General features: G+C 60.8%; 1 protein-coding gene across 7 annotated transcripts in view; it reads left to right on the top strand.

Annotated features, from left to right (window-relative positions):
- Positions 1 to 16,165, top strand: part of EPB41L1 (erythrocyte membrane protein band 4.1 like 1) — a 60,905-nt gene that overhangs the window by 22,720 nt on the left and 22,020 nt on the right. For all 7 annotated transcript variants that reach the window (XM_041398220.1, XM_041398216.1, XM_041398219.1 and 4 more), the window contains exons 3-12: positions 10,971 to 11,161; positions 11,746 to 11,910; positions 12,592 to 12,696; positions 12,774 to 12,816; positions 13,577 to 13,652; positions 13,815 to 14,033; positions 14,120 to 14,207; positions 14,468 to 14,620; positions 15,311 to 15,408; positions 15,556 to 15,731. In XM_041398220.1, coding sequence (XP_041254154.1) covers positions 10,988 to 11,161; positions 11,746 to 11,910; positions 12,592 to 12,696; positions 12,774 to 12,816; positions 13,577 to 13,652; positions 13,815 to 14,033; positions 14,120 to 14,207; positions 14,468 to 14,620; positions 15,311 to 15,408; positions 15,556 to 15,731 — 1,297 coding nt within the window. In that variant the 5' untranslated portion in view covers positions 10,971 to 10,987. The remainder of the gene's footprint in view (positions 1 to 10,970; positions 11,162 to 11,745; positions 11,911 to 12,591; positions 12,697 to 12,773; positions 12,817 to 13,576; positions 13,653 to 13,814; positions 14,034 to 14,119; positions 14,208 to 14,467; positions 14,621 to 15,310; positions 15,409 to 15,555; positions 15,732 to 16,165) is intronic.

Here is a 16,165-nt window from a genome sequence, read left to right as displayed (position 1 = left end):
GGTGCTGTGGGAGCTCTGGGGACTTTGGTGCTTTGGGGTTTCTGCAGGAGGGGTCATGCTGTGGTGGCTGAGTGCTGGTGATGCTGCATTAATGTGGATAAACCACCCATTATAAATACACCCTGACCTGCAAACAGACAAGGAAAGTAGCCTGGGCAGGGCTGATCACTGCTCAGAGACAACCAGGAACATCAGAAGGGTGTTAAAGGGCGTTAAGCAGGAGGGAATGGGAGTAAAGCCATGGGCTGTGGGCACTTCTCACCTGCAGCAGCACTGGGGCTGAGGGGTCCCAACTCCTGGGGGATGGGGGGAGCTGGTGGGGGGCTGGGAGTATGTGGGGCTCATAGAGGTGGGCATGGGGCAGCCCCACTCCTGCTCCTCCAGGCTTGGTGGCATGGCCTGTCCCCTCCCTGTCTCTTCCATGGAGGGTGGGGAGGGCTGGGCACCTCTCCTCTGTGCCCTTGGGGTTTACCTTACACAAGGAGCTGCTCGGGGGAAGAGGGTTCTCTCCCAAACAGGGATCTGCCAGGGTCCTGGATCCAGCACAGCTGCTGGGGAGCTTTGCTTTTTTGGTTGCATTTTGCAAGTCATTGAGGAGTTCTCTGTCTGGCTGTTTGTGGTGTCTGAGCACTCCGATACCAAAGGATTCTCCTCAGCTTTGTGGGGACACAAATGCTGTTGCTGTACCTTTGTATAGAAGTGAGACTGAGGAAATGTTTTCTTAGCAGAATAGAGCCAAAGGCAGGTAAGAAAGGTTGTTCCAGGCTGGACCTCTTGCCATCCATCTCTGTCAAGGCTGCTGTGAGCCAGCTCAAGGGGGATGTCTGGCCATGGTCCTTCCCTGGATGCTGGTCCTGTTTCAGGTCCTGGGAAGCTTTGCTTCAGCAAGAACACAGAGGGTCATGGGAATCCCAGGCACTGGAGCACTGTCCAGGATAAACTGGGAAACACAAGGATGGGTATCAGTGAGCCTGGCTGTGTGGGAGGCCCTGGAGGCTCCCCAGGGCAGTAGGACACCCCTGTCCCACGGGACCTGGGGCATGGCACTGCATGTCCTGCCTCCGGGGCAGGGGGAGGTGACAGGAGTCCGGTGTGGGCAGCACTGGGGGGGCAGGGTTGGGCTGGGGAGTCCCCTGCAGTGCAGTTCCAGTCCTGGGGCAGGACTGAGGTACCTTCTCCTCTGCACCCGTGTCCCCTCTGTGCCCCACTGTCCCAGGGTGTCCCCTGAAAGGAAGGTCAGAGCTGCTGAAGGAGCCCATGTGCTGCTTCCCACCCTGCTGCAGCTCCAAGCTCACTCGCTCTCTTGTCCCCACTCTGATCCCTCTTGCATCCCTTCCCTTAAAAACATTTTTCTCTTATCTTTGATAATTGCCTGTGAAGCTGAGCACCCCTGAGGCCTCTGAGCTGCCCTTGCCTTGGCAAAAGCTGAAAATCCTCTTTCTTCCCATGCCTGGGCTCCCACAGAGGGACCATGTCCTTCCCTGCAGCGTCCTGGGTTCCCTGTGCCATGGGCACCAGGGGATGTTTCCATGCACAGCAGAGGTTCCTCATCTGCCCTACGGATTCTCCTTGGAGCTGTGGGTGCTGCCCAAGGACAGGCTGCTCCCTGGTATTCCTGTCCTGCTGGATCCCATGAGTCAGTGGCCCTGCTCCTGTTCCTTAGTGAGGTGTGGAATCCTGCCATGGACAGGGGGCCTGTGTTGCACATGTTTGTGTTATTTAGTCTCATCTGGGGACACTGGAGTTTTTCAGGGTCCTGGTCCTGTTCCAGTCTGTCAATGGTGGCAATGGGGCTCGTGGCTGAGCAGCTCCAAGGTCCCCTCTCTGTGGCAAACCTGGCTGGGAGAGGGTCAGGTGGGGAGGAGCCAGAGGAAAGCCTGCCCTGGTGGCTGTAGATGTTCAGAAAGTGTGAGTCAGGCATCCCAAAAATGGGGAACTGGGCTAAACCCCACAAATATTCAAAGAGCAGCCCTTCCAGTGAGTGCTCTGAGGTAGATGCTGAGGACACAGCTGAGCAGACATTGACAGGGACAAGTGGTCCAAGTGGGGTGTTTTGGGAAAAGACTGGTTTGGGCATGGGTCAGCTGTGCCATGCCAAAGCTCCTGGCCTCCCAAATCCTCCCTTCTCCTGCTCACCCTGGGAGGGCAGCAGGACACGTGTAAGGACAGTGTCTGCCTGTGGCTGGGTGTGACTGGGGTGCCTGGGGGTGCCTCTGGTGGCTGGAGGTTGCAGGGAATGAGGAGCCATCACTTGGATTTAAGCCCTCAAGGACTGATGGGATGTTTCCCTGTCAGGGCCCTGAGATGGGTATAGAATGGGGCTGGTCCCAAATGCCCATCAGCACCTGGGTGAGGGGCAGGAGGGTGCCTTGCTGTGACGGAGCCCCACGTGCCTCAGTTTCCTGTCAGGACTGGGTGAGCTGAGGGAGTGGACACAGGGAGGACAGTCCTTTCCTCCAGCACGAGGCCAGTGCAGCAGCTCTTGGCCAGTCTGGTGCCCACAGGGAGAGCCATCGTACCCCTGGGCCCAAGGGCCAGCCCCGAGCAGGGCTGGTGCAGCCAGGGCCCAGCCCATGTTCCCTCTGCTCCAGGCCCCCCTTCCCTGGCCCTGAGCTGTGCCAGCCCTTCCTCTGCTGGGGGAGCAGGGCAGTGGGTCAGCCCCTTCCAGCAGTGCCCCCACACTTCCCTCCTTCCCTGTGGGCATGCCAGAGTGTCCAGGGAAGGATGTGCCCAGGGCTGGTTCAGGTGAGGTTTTTCAATTGATTTTTCAGCCTTTCCAGCACAGCAGGGATTGGCTTGGCCATCCCTCCCCTCCTTCCACCCCAGCTTTATTGCTACCAAATTAATGAGGAACATGTTGGTGCTTAAAGTCAGAGGCTCTATCAGCAGCTCTCTGCCTTCCCCCACGTTCCCAAATGCCTCCAAAAGGATGGCTGGCACCTCTGCCAGGGTGAGGGTGCAGGGATGGGTCTGGTGCCTCTCCGCCCCCACAGCATCCTCTGCTGGGATCTAAGGGCTTCCTGGGCCACTGAACTGAAACCAAAGCCCAGCTCAGCCTTGACCTCTTCCAGGACTTGAGCTGTGTCCCACTGTGGTCCGAGGGAGCTGGCTCTGCTTCTGCCTGAGTCACCAAATGGTGCTCCAGGTGGCAGTGGGGGATGCAGGCAATGCCCTCCTGTGCCATGTGGGATCACAGGGATGTGAGGAAACGGTGCCATGGCGTCAGAGGAGCGAGGGAAGACTCTCCAGCAGCACTGCCTGTGCAGGAGCTCAGCTCAGTGACTGCCTGAGGGACACTTTTGGGGCAGAGGGAGCACCTGTGGGACCCCCAAACTGCTCCTGCCTCCAGGAGGCATCTTGGTGTAGTTTCTTTGTGGGTGAGGAGGTGAAGGATCAGGCCCAGGCCCATCTCCGTGGAATGATTCAGGAATTAGTTGGGTCCTTGCTGAGCCTGTTGTCACCATGGCAATTTGGGGGCTCTTCTGGGGGTGGCACCGTGGCTGATGTCCTTCTGCTGGCCTCATCCCTGTGCTGAAACATGGATGAAGGTCTCTTGGCTCTTCCTCCCGCTCCAAAGTGCGGCATGAGTTGGCCTGTGCCAGCCCAAGGAGTTCACTTGCCTCTCCTTAGAGTGGAAATGTGGGAGCTTGTCCATGAGGTGCCAAGAGGACGGGGCCAGGCTCTGCTCAGCGGTGCCCAGGGACAGCTCCAGGGGCCTTGGGCACAAAGTGACACACAGGAGGGGCCCTCCGAGCTCAGGAGACACTTCTGCTCTGGGAGGGTGGCCGAGCACTGGTGCAGGTGCCCCGGGAGGTGGGGGAGTCTCCATCCCTGGAGAGACTCAAAAGCCACCTGGACACATCCTGGGCAGCCGGCTCTGGGTGGCCCTGATGGAGCAGGGGCTGGGCAAGGTGACCTCCAGAGGTGCCTCCAGCCTCACCCAGACCAAGATCCACTTCTCAAGCACTGTGCAGGGGCCTCTGGCCTGGGCAGTGTGCAGGGCTTCAGCAGGGCACAGTGGGTCCTCCCTGGGCACGGTGAAGGTGCTGATGCCACAAGGTCCAAGGGAACACCTGTAAGTGTTCAGGTCTCCCCAGTCCTTGTGCACCCTGAGGGTCTCACCAGTCTTGGAACCACTGAGGCTGGAAAGGAATTCTGTGTGTCAAGTCCAGCCCTTAACCCTGCACTGTCAAGGCCACCACTCACATATGTTCCCAAATCTGTATGTCCTTTAAATTCCCAGGGATGGTGACTCTACCACTGCCCTGGGAAGCCTGTGCCAGCGCCAGACCACCCTTTACAAGATCTTTGGAGCCCAGAGGAGTTTCCACAGGCCCCTCTGCTGTTAGTGGGTAGTGGATGCAGTGCATCCCTTCCAGCCTAGCCAGAGCCTGAGCCCCTTCCTCTGGGTCCATCATTGCTTTCTGCCAGGGATGGAGGGAAGGTCCTTGTTGTTCCTGTTTTCCCCAGGCTACCTGATGGAGCCCCCAGGGACTCTGTTCAGTTGTGGGTGACACCAGCCCTGACCAGTGCTGAGCAGCCAGGAACTGGTCACCCCCAGCCCCAAACCCCAGTGGCTGTGCCCTCCTGGAGAGTTGGGAAGGGGAAGATTCAGGGCTGGCAGTGCCATCAGGGATGCTGAGGCTGCCTAAGCACGGTGGGTGCTCCCATGGGGGCTGCAGGGCCTGCTGGCCCCTGGCCTGCCTGAACTGTGGGCATTGCACTTTGGAAGGTGTTGGATTAGAGTGTAGACCAGGCAAGGATTTTGGAGGAGTATGAGTTTGCTGGGAACTGTGGGATTCCTGGTTCTCCCTGGCTGCAGGCTTCTGTGTTTCAGAATGGGACTCCTGGGCTGTCCCAGTTCAGTGGCTCAGGAGTCCCTGTGAAGGTGCCCAACCTCGAGGAGGACTCGGAGGGAGGGCTGTGGGGGCTGGGACCTCTTCCCTGGGAACCCCGTCTGGTTCCCCCAGGGCTGATGTTCTTGGCTGGGGGACCAGTCCATGAGCATCCCAACCCATGGATACCACTTGGGGAGCTGATACTGGTGAGCAGCTGGGCAGTCTGGGTTTCTCCTTCTGTATCCAGTGTGGTCATCCACACAGTGAGTGCCTGTACCGCGATGGGGTAGAGCCTGATGGGGTCTCCCTGTAAGTCCCCAGACATGTGCTTTGTGCCCTTGTGTTCCTGATGGCTCGGCATGCCCAGGACTCCCATCAGTGTGTGCCAGAACTGGCGGGTCCTGCTGCTCCCAGTAGGCTGCCCACACCTGGTCAGGGGACCCCAGCCTCTGCCTGCCCCCCGGGACCCCGCCGTGTCCCTGCCTGTGCTCTGGGCGTCCCTGCTGCCAGCAGGAGCTGTCCCTCTGCCCAGCGGGGTCAGTGCTGGGCTGCAGGAGCCCCTTGGTGCGTTGTGGGGTGCAATCACCCTGCAAAGTGTCGCTCCCATGTTTGCTCCGTGGGGCTGTCCCTGTCAGGGAACGGGCAGGGGACGCGTGCCCTGGGGACAGGGATGTGCTGGGTGTCACACTCGGCCCTTCACCCTGGGCAGGGCCGGTGAAAGAGCCTCTGTTCAGCGCCGCTGCTGGGACAGCTCGGCCCAGTCTGGGTCTGGATGGCAGCGCAGGGTTTGCTGCCCCGGGACCCAAGGCAAGGCTGGGGAGAGCAGGACAGTGCCAGGTTACCTTGGCATAGAGATGAGCAGCCGGGCTCTCCTTCCCTGCCGGGGCGTGTGCAGGGAAGGATCCCGGCGGGAGTGCCCGGCCGGGATGAGTCAGGTGTTTGCGGAGACGGGGGGCGATGGGGCTGGCACCGGCATCCTGGGGGACGCACCCGGCACGCTCCGGGAGGGCAGCCGGGGCTGGGCCGGGAAGGCAGCCCCGCTCGCAGCTCCCGTCCCATCCCATGCCGGCTGCGGCAGCAGTGCACATCCATCCATCCATCCTTCCATCCGTCACTGCGCGGGGCGTGGGAAGAGGCGGCTCTGCAGAAGGCGCTGCCTCGGACGCAGAGCCAGCCTGGCGGGATGAGCCGTTCCGGGCTGAGCCGCGCCGGAGCCATGGGCAGCTGGCACCCAGGTAGGGTCCCCCGCGGGAACTGCGCCGATGCTCGGCCCCCCTGTCGCTGCTGCTGCCCTGGGTTTAGCCAGCAGCGGTGCCTGGGGAGGGCTGGGGAGGATGCGGCTCATGAAGCCCGGGCGCGATGGGGGTGCTTGCACTTGATGTTAGAGGTCTTTTCCAAACTTGACGGTTCTAGGATCTATGATGGGGCACTTTTACAGCTCGGGACACTGCAGATCTCTGCCCATGCCAGTCCCCCGTGAGGAGATCAGGGTTCTCCAGGAGCAGGGGATCCCCTGTGTTTCTGACCCCCCCTCCCCCCCTTCACCATAAACAGCTCATATGATCCTCTGGCCCTGCTGCAGAGCAGCACAGGAGAACTCTCAGGCTGCACTGCGGAGTGGTTTGGGGATTTACGTGTCCCGTGCTAGGGGGGTGAGATCCCAGGGGTGGCACTAGGACCCGGGAATGGCACTGAGGCTCAGGGTGCTGTGTGCTGTCCGAGGCTTTGGGGCTGCTTTCCTTGTTTGCTGTTTCTGTGGAGGATTCCCAGGACTCTCTGCCGGGCTCCTCTCAGGTTTGCAGGATGGCTGCAAGGCACTGCCTGTGCCCCTGTCCCCTGCCAGCTCAGCCCTGCCCGGTTGGGGTGCTGGGTGCCCCAGCCCCGGTGAGCATCTCTGTTCTGCCTGGGGGCTGGCAGGTGCCTGCCCCCTGCCCCGTGCCATGCAAGCACTGCCACCCCCGCAGCGTTCCCCCCATGTCCGTGTGTCTCTGTGGCAGCATCTGTCCCCAGTGTGATCCCACAATGTGACGGGGGCTCTGCTGCCACCATCAGCCCCACTTGGCAGGGGTGGGGAAGGAGGTCGCTGGGTTGTCGCCTAGCCCTGTGCTCCCCACCTGAGCTGGAGCGGGTGGAGCCGCGTTTGGGGCTGCTGCCTGCCTGGGACCGAGATGCTCCTCGTGGATGGGCAGAGCCTCCGCAGGGAGCGAGGGGCGTAAGGGGGAAAAGGGGGATGCTCAGCCTTGGAGAGCAGCCTGGCAGCTGGGAGTGACTGGGCAGGGAGGGGGGCAGCAGGCTGCAGGGACGGGAAGGGAAGACTCTGCGAGAGGAGCGCTGCAGCGGCTGGAGCTGGAATATGCTGGGAAAGTGCTGGGGCAAAGCAGCTGGGAAATCCACACTCCGGTTTGAAGGGGAAGGAGGAAAACACCAAGGAGTGGGGGGAGGAGGAGCAGGCAGGGAGATGATGGGAGGAGATTCCAGGCATGACAAGCAGGTCTGCCTCTGATCCTGCTGAGGCTTCCTTTGCAGTCACCGTTCCCACGTGCCTGTTCCAGTAGCCTGGAGCTCCATCCGGCTCCAGCCCTCTCCCCTGAGGAGAGCATCCCCCAGCCCTGGGCTCCAGCTGCAGCAGCATCGAGCCAGCCCTGGCTGGAAACTGGGCTTGTGCTGCAAACTCGCCCTTGCTGAAAACTAGGCATGGGCAGCAGGGCCTGTGGGTGCCAGGAGGAGCCTTTTGGCCACTGCCCTGCACAGGGCAGGCTCTGCGGGTTTGTGCCCACTGCCCCTAACAGCCTCAGCATGGGATTTGCTCCAGTGGGACAGGCACGAGGTTGGTGCCCAGAGGGGTGGGGTCCTGCTCCCGCTGTAGGAGGTATTTAGAAAGAAATAACTTTATAACTCCATCGAGTTCACTGCAGTTGTGTAAACGTCTTACAGGTTTGTGACAGCGGATATTTCAGTGGAATTGTCCCTTTGGCAGCACTCTGGGACCTGTGTCCTTTCTGAACCCATGGCCTCCACTCTGGGGTCTCTGCTGGGACAGCAGGAGCTGAGTTTTCACAGGGGAGGTGCTGTGGGATGAGCAGGGCTCCATGGCTGCTGCTCCCTGTCTGTACTGTGTGCCCCCTCCCATCAGGGACAGCTCCTGCCCATGGCACAAAGCTGCTCCCAGGGCAACATCTCCTTCTGCAGCTCTTGAGGGCTGTGGGGAGGCCATGGGGTAAAAGAGGGACAAGGGGCTAGGACAGGTTCCACCGTGAGTGTGCTCAGGTCCCGGCAGAGCCTGCAGGTGCTCCCAGGGTGCTGAGCACCCCCAGCTGGGCACAGAGGGTGCTCTTGTGGGCCTTGGTGTCCTTCTCTCACAGCCCTGGGTGCAGGTGAGTGCAGGTGACCCGGCTGCCATGGAGGGTGGCAGTGTCCCACTGCAGGTGCCACTGTCCCCAGGGGCTTGGTGCTGCCAGGCTGGGGCTGACCCTGGGCTGCAGCAGTGCTGACCCTAGTGGCAGTGCTGGAGGAGCCCTGGCCTTCCCACTCAGCCCCCAGGACGGGCTGGGAATGGCTCCTGAATGCGGCCCTTGTGGCTGTGCCCGGGAGCGTGGCAGTGCCAGCGTGGTCCCTCCGTCAGGGCTGTGCAGCTGCAGGGCTCAGCTGCAGCGGGGCTGTGCCCACAGCCAGCCCTGGCTCCCTCAAACAGCTCCTGGCCCTCAGCAATGACCCTGTGTAAGGAGCAGAGCCTCCTTAGCATGGCTGCAAGGCCAGAGACTGAGGGATTCCCTGCCCTGGGAGCAGGGAGATAGTCCCTGGGGATTTGCCAGGCTCCCTTAGCAGAGCTCTGCCACCCTGGCACTGCTGTGCCATGCTCTCACTGGCTTCAGCTGGAAGGGAGTCCCTGGGATCAGGTTCCTGGCGCACCATCAGAAGTTTGGAATTGGAGCTCAAGATGCAGAAGTGAGATGGGATGAATTCCCAGCTTACTATGCTTAAAAAACCCTCATTTCCTCAGGGATCACTGCAGGGAAAAAGTAGTTTGGAAGAAAGTTTAGAAATGTCAAGTTAAAAACTCAGCATGTTTTTGGCCCAAAGTGATGTGTTATCATCTTAGAGATTTCAGGTTGATTAAAAATTCTCACACTGAGATCCAAGCAGAAGTGCTTGGGGATGATCAGCACATGATCGTGCTTGAGAATTACCAGGGCTTGGAGAGACCAACTGCTTGAATTTGCAGTGGAAAAAAAGCAGCTCTGTTTCCTCTGTGGAAAAAACAAACCAGCGGTGACCTCTGAAAGCTCCTGGTGGCCTTGGCCGGGCAGTGGGATCTGTCAGGAGGAGCTGATGCTGCTCAGGGTGGGTTGTATGGCCTGTCATGGCCTGAAGAACACAGCCATGGCACAAGGGGGTGACATCCTGGGCCTCTGGGTGTGAGCTGAGGCCTCTTGGTGACCACCCAGCCAGCGCAGGCACAGGAGGGGAGTGTTCCTGGGATCTCCTGCCTGCAGATCCGGCGGAAGGCGTAGGCTTGACTCCCTGTCTTCTCCGTCACCTCCTCTCTATTCCCTCCACCCCCAGAGCCAGTTTTAGTCATTTTCCTGGGAAGGTTTCACATCTTCCCACGGCTGAGGACACCTGAAGGGCAGCAGTGGGACAGGAGCTGTGGTGTGGGATGGGTTTCTTTGTGAGTCTCAGTGACACTGAACTGAGCCTGAGCTGTGCAGTGGATCCACCGGAGAGGGACTTTGGACATGGGATGGAGTGCCAGAACAAGGGGGAGTGGCTTCCCACTGCCAGAGGGCAGGGTTAGATGGGATACCGGGGAGAAGGTTTCCCTGTGAGGGTGGGTAGGCCCGGGTGGGCCCTGGCACAGGGTGCCCTGAGCACCTGTGGCTGCCCCTGGACCTCTGGAAGTGTCCAGTGCTAGGTTGGACAGGGCTTGGAGCATCCTGGGATAGTGGAAGGTGTCCCTGCCCATGGCAGGATTTGGAATTGGAACAGGATCTACAGGCATTACTCAGGGCTGCTGGTGTGGCTGCTCTGTGGGCAGGGCGGGTGATGTGACCACAGGGTCACAGAGGCTCCAACAGAGCCACCTTGTTCAGCCACAGCCCTCAGACTCAGGTGGGGATGAGCTCAGCAGGTGCTCCACAGCTGAACATGGCCTGGTGGGGAGCTGGCAAGGCCTGAGCAGCCTGAGTGGAGAGTGGGTGATGGTCCAAAGGGTGTTCCATGACCTGTGGAGTGTGGACCCTCCCAGGACACCTTGCTAGCCCATGATGTGTTGGCATAAAATGTTTCAAAACCACAAAGGTTCCAAAAACATGCTGCTGAGCATCCCGGCATGGAAAGTGCCTTCCCCTCCCTGTTCCTGGCCCTGGGTTTGTTTTTCAGGCAGCTGGGGTTGGAGGCAGGAATCCACAGGGTCCCAGGCTGGCCGTGGGAACCCAGCGTGCTGCTGCTGCTGGGGTGGCCAGAGGGGAGCAAACCAGCCAGCCCGGATGCGAGCTGTGGAGCTGTCCGTGTTTGCCATTTCCTGTGTCAGTGCAGCCTTTCCCCTGACTCACAGCCTGCCTTTTCCTCCCACTCCTAGAAAACACCGAGTGAAGGTTCCAGCCAGCGCAGGGGTGTGGGAGCAGGGGGTCCGAGCAGCTCCACTGCCTGCTCTGCATGACCAGGTGTGTCCCTGTCCATGGTGGGTCCCTGTCACCTGTGTTCCTCTCCACTGCTGGCTCTTGTCCTCCAGCTCAGAGTATGAAATCCTGGTGTCCTGTGCTACTGCCGTCAGCCCTTTGCAAAGCCAGCTTTTGGCACAGACAGGGAGCTGGGCTCTGGCAGTGGATCTGTGAGAGGACAGGGGTGTGTTGGGGTCTGGCAGTGGATCTGTGAGCGGACAGGGATGTGTTGGGGTCTGGCAGTGGATCTGTGCATGAACAGGGGGCTGGGCTCTGGCAGTGGATCTGGGAGTGGATCTGTGAGTGGACAGGGAGCCGGGCCCTGGCAGTGGATCCGTGTGAGGCAGAGATGGGCACATCCCAAGCTTGTCCCAGCCTCCCCCGAGCAGCCAGGGCATGGCAGCCGGCTGCCCGGGCAGCATCCCCCAGCCCCGGGTGACACCTGCTGTCTCTCCCCCGGTGGCGGTGACAGCGCGGTGACCGGCGGTCATGACAACGGAGACAGGCCCCGGCTCTGAGGTGAGGAACGCGCAGGAGGACGCTCCGCAGCAGCAGCTGGAGGCGGCGGCCCAGGGCCCCACGGCCGCGCCCAACCCCGCCGGCCGCGACACCGACCCCAATGAGAAGCTCGGGGCACAGCACGACACCCGAAACATGGAGCCGGTGAGTGGGTGTTGGCCGGGGAGCGTGAGAGGGGACGGGCAGGAGCAGCACGGGAGGGGCCGTGCCACCGCTCGCTGCTGGCCGTGGTGCCGGAGCCGTGAGGCGGGCCCGGCCCTTGGGCCCGAGGGGCTGCCCCGAGAGGAGCCCCTCAGGCGGGGCTGGCCGGGCTCTGCCGCTGCCCCCGCTGCCCGCACAGCTCCTGCAGGCAGGACGGGCCGGGGGCAGCCGTGTGGCTGCGGTGGGAATGGCCCTGCTGGCCCCGCGGGAGAGGACAGTGGTGCCGGGTCCGGCCCCGCTGGGAGCCCCGGCTGCAGCCGGTGTTGGCTGTGGGGCTGCTGGGGAGCTGAGCTGCTGCCCTGGTAGTTGGGCAGGGAAGTTTGGGTGCTGAACTGACCCCCGGTGTTCGTTTTCCAAGGAGCTGGGCTATGCTGGCAGTGTGGGTTGGTGGAACTGGCCTTGGCTGGGCACTGTTCATCAGCAGCTGCCCTAGGCTGGGCACTGTTCTGCTGTGCAGAGCCTTCCCCCTCTGCCCGTGTGTCCCTCGGCAGGGATGCCAGGTAACCCTCTGTGTGTCCCTGCTCCAGGGCACAGACGTGGAGGACAAGGACTACAGTGAGACCGACGGGCTCTCTGACAAAACAACTCCCAGCAAGACCCAGAAGTCCCCCCAGAAAACCACCAAGAAAATGAAGAGTGCCCTGTGCAGGGTGACCCTGCTCGATGCGTCCGAGTACGAGTGTGAGGTGGAGGTGAGTCCCAGATTTGGGGTCTGTGCTGGAACCAAGGAGGGGACACTCCTGGGACCCTGCCCAGTCCAGAGAGTCCTGAAGGACAGGACTCTTTCTAGGACAGTTTTGTAGTACGTCTGTCCTAGGGAAAAACACACAGAGAAATAGCCATTTAAGTGGAAATTAATTAAAAATCTGGAAAGAAAGACCCTTGCAGGGGATATCAGCCCAGTGAAACCAAATTTGGCAACTACCCATAAGAGAAAACAGTGTCTAAGTCAGAGGCTTAGTGGCTGGGGATAGAGCTCTACCTGTCAGTTCAGGCGCCTGGCAGTGGCTGCAGGATGGGAGAGAGGGGACATCCACCTGGCAGTGGCTTCACCAGAGGTACTCTCCATCACTCCACTTGCTCCTGGCTCCTAGTGGCTCTTGTTATGCTGTGCTTGGGGATCCAGCCACCACTGCCACCAGGAGCCCATCCCTGCAGCCTTGAGACCTAGGTGTCTCCACAGTGGTGCTCCATATCTGCAGCCCTGGGACACCCTTTGGCACTGCTTTAGGGACACACAGGTGATCCTGGGGCTGCAAGGCTGGGATGTGCTGAAGCCCACGCTGGGTGAGAGCATGTTTTGGTGGTCACCTGGAGGGTGTCCGGGAGCCCAAGGGACCAGCTGACCATCAGCCTGTCCATGTCTCTGACAGAAACACGCCCGAGGCCAGGTGCTCTTTGACATGGTGTGCGAGCACCTCAACCTCCTGGAGAAGGACTACTTCGGCCTCACCTTCTGTGATTCAGACAGCCAGAAGGTGAGCATGGGGGGGGTCCTTCTGCAGCCACCCCTCCACGGTGGGAGCCCCCCTGACCTGCTGTCTCCTTGTTGCAGAACTGGCTGGACCCCTCCAAGGAGATCAAGAAGCAGATCCGCAGTAAGTGCCTGGGGAGGGTCCATCCTCCTCAACCCTGGGGTGTCCCATGGGGCTCCTGGATGGCTCGGTCTGGCTGTCCGGTGGCAGGTCACCTTCCCTCCTGCCCTGGAGGGGACCTTTGGCAGCTGGCCTGGGGACAGGGACACTTGCTCATTCAGCTGTTTGTTACCCACCTCTTCCCTTACTCATGAGAGGCTAGGGGACAAAGGGCTCTGTCTGTGCCACTGGAGAGCTGTCTGAGTCTTGGTGCCGCTCTGGGCAGCACCTGCCCCGTGCAATGTTACCCACCTCTTCCCTTACTCATGAGAGGCTAGGGGACAAAGGGCTCTGTGCCACTGGAGAGCTGTCTGAGACTTGGTGCCACTCTGGGCAGCACCTGCCCCGTGCAGGGGGGACAGGGATAGTGGGTAGAGTGGGGGTCCTTGCTGGGACAGGTCCTGGGGTGCATTTGCCGTGGTATTGCTTTGCTGGGATGGCAAAAGAGCTGTTGTCCAAGGTGTCACTTCCTGGGACACAGAAGGCTTTTGCTGGGACACTGGGCTTGAGGCTCCTGCAGTTGTGATGCTTTGCTGTCCCCAGCTCTCTGGGGAGGATTCCCCAAAAGTTGTACTGTGCCCCTGGCAGCCTCCAGAGCCCCCTTGTCCCTGTCCTGTGCAAGGCTTGGAGGGAGCAGCGGGATCCTCAGTGGACACACGGATGCTCCTGTGCCCTGTGTGCAGCCCCATGGGTGCTGTCCTGAACTGCTCTCTCCCCTCCCCAGGTGGGCCCTGGAACTTTGCCTTCACTGTGAAATTCTACCCTCCAGACCCTTCCCAGCTCACAGAGGACATCACCAGGTGAGGACAATGGGCCTCCTTCCCAGGGAGTCCCAGCCTGCTCCAGAGGGCAGTAGATTCCTTCCCAGGGAGTCCCAGCCTGCTGCAGGGTGCACCAGACTGCTTCCTGGGGAACCCCAGCTCACTGCCCTGCCCCACTCTGACCGCCTGCCCCTCCTGCAGATACTACCTGTGCCTGCAGCTTCGTGCCGACATCATCACGGGGCGCCTGCCCTGCTCCTTTGTCACCCACGCCCTGCTGGGCTCCTACGCCGTCCAGGCCGAGCTGGGTGACCACGACACCGAGGAGCACGTGGGCAACTACGTGAGCGAGCTGCGCTTCGCCCCCAACCAGACGCGGGAGCTGGAGGAGCGCATCATGGAGCTGCACAAGACCTACCGGTGAGCCCCGAGTGGGGACAGCATGGACAGCTGCCCCACGCCCCTGGGCTACCCAGCCACGTGTCCCCCTCTTTGTCTCCCTGCAGGGGAATGACCCCCGGGGAAGCAGAGATCCACTTCCTGGAGAACGCCAAGAAGCTGTCCATGTATGGGGTGGACCTGCACCACGCCAAGGTATGGGGCTGGCAGCTGCCAGAGCACTGCCCCTTCCCAGCCTGCTCGTGCCCACCTTCCTCCCACAGGGAAGTCTCCTGGCATGGCTTTGGGTGGCACCAGAGAAGCTTCAGAGATCAAACTCCACCAGCCTGGTGTTCACTGTTCCCTCTGCCAGCCAGGCCCCCAGAACACTCTGCAGGAGGGATGTGGCACTGCTGGCCAAGCTGGCTCTTGCTGAGCTGCTGACCTGTTCCCTCCTGTCCCCTTGCCTCCTCCAGGACTCAGAGGGCATCGACATCATGCTGGGCGTCTGTGCCAATGGCCTCCTCATCTACAGGGACCGACTGCGCATCAACCGCTTCGCCTGGCCCAAGATCCTCAAGATTTCCTACAAGAGGAGCAACTTCTACATCAAGATCCGCCCGGGGGAGGTGGGTGCCAGGTGCTGGTGCAGCCCCTACATTCCTGTCCTGAGTGATTTGGGCTGATGGTGAGGATTTCTTCACCTGGCTCTGGCCTCTGTTCCAAGGATCCCACATTTATGACCATGCTAGCCAAAACAGCGTATTTCCTGTGGCATGGATTTTCTTTCGTGTTCTCTCGCGACTTCAACAGCTGAGGGACCCCAGGATCCCATCCCTGACATCATGACCCTGCTGGTATTGGGAGCTTGCCCAGAAATGGGGGTTAAGGGCCATTTTTGTCACATCTTCACAAAGTTGTTTCGTTCGTTTTCAGACTTTATTTTCACTCATTTATGGTGGGAAAATGCATTTCTACCTGCTGTGTTCCAGCAGGCTGGAGGGCAAGGGCAGCACACGTGGGAGTGATGCCCTCAGACCAAAACAGCTGTAAAAGCTTTTTGTTTCTTGAGGGAATTTATCTTGCACTGAAAAGCCATTTATAGCTGAGGAAAGTGGCCAAGGTGTGGAGTGTATCCCGTCACGCTGCTGGGCATGGTGCTGGGCATGGACCATCCCAGCATGGATTTGAAAAAGATTTTTGAGGGCCTTTTGCATGGTGACAGCTTCTGCCGGGGGAACCTGAGGACCTTGGCAAGGTCTTGGCATGTCCCCCAGAGCAGGATGTGCCTGTAACAGCCTGTCTGTGTCTCCCCCAAGTACGAACAGTTTGAGAGCACCATTGGCTTCAAGCTGCCCAACCACCGCTCAGCCAAGAGGCTCTGGAAGGTCTGCATAGAGCATCACACCTTCTTCAGGTGAGGCACCTTCTCTAGCCCTTCTCCAGGCCTCCTTTCCTGGAGGCAGATACATTCCTGCTTCGGCTGCAGTGGGTGCACGTGGGGAGCAGTGCCAGGTGGCCTGACTGGGGCTCACTGACACCGTCCCACCCCTGTGACCCCTAGGCTGGTGTCTCCAGAGCCACCCCCCAAGGGTTTCCTGGTGATGGGCTCCAAGTTTCGGTACAGCGGGCGCACGCAGGCGCAGACGCGCCAGGCCAGCGCCCTCATCGACCGCCCCGCGCCCTTCTTCGAGCGCTCCTCCAGCAAACGCTACACCATGTCCCGCAGCCTGGACGGAGGTACAGGGGGACAGGGGGACACTGCTCCTCTGGCAGGAACAGGGGAAGCTGCCCAGCCTCGCTGGGCTGGGTCACAGCAGCATCAGGCTTCCCTGTGGCACAGGGGTTGTCCGCACACCAAGGGGTAGCTCAGACCGTGCATGAACAGGGGGACGTGGCAGGGCTGGGGTCAGGCAGCTCAGGGACACATTGCCCCCTCCCTTGTGTCCTGGGACCCCTGGGACCACCTGCCTCATGTGTGAGCTGGCAGGGGGCAGGAGCAGGGTGGCAGGGCTGTGGTGACCCGGCTGTCAGAGCTGGCAGGGGCAGGGGGGCTGAGGCAGGAGCAAGGTGGCAGGGCTGGGGTGATCAGGCTGTCAGAGCAGGCAGGGGCAGAGGGCTGGGGCAGGAGCAGGGTGGCAGGGCTGGGGTGACCTGGCTGTCCCCCATGGGCA

Source organism: Onychostruthus taczanowskii, unplaced genomic scaffold (assembly GCF_017590055.1).
Source record: "Onychostruthus taczanowskii isolate IOZ18803 unplaced genomic scaffold, ASM1759005v1 scaffold142, whole genome shotgun sequence".
Taxonomy (NCBI): domain Eukaryota; kingdom Metazoa; phylum Chordata; class Aves; order Passeriformes; family Passeridae; genus Onychostruthus; species Onychostruthus taczanowskii.
This window is presented reverse-complemented; position numbering and strand designations above follow the sequence as displayed.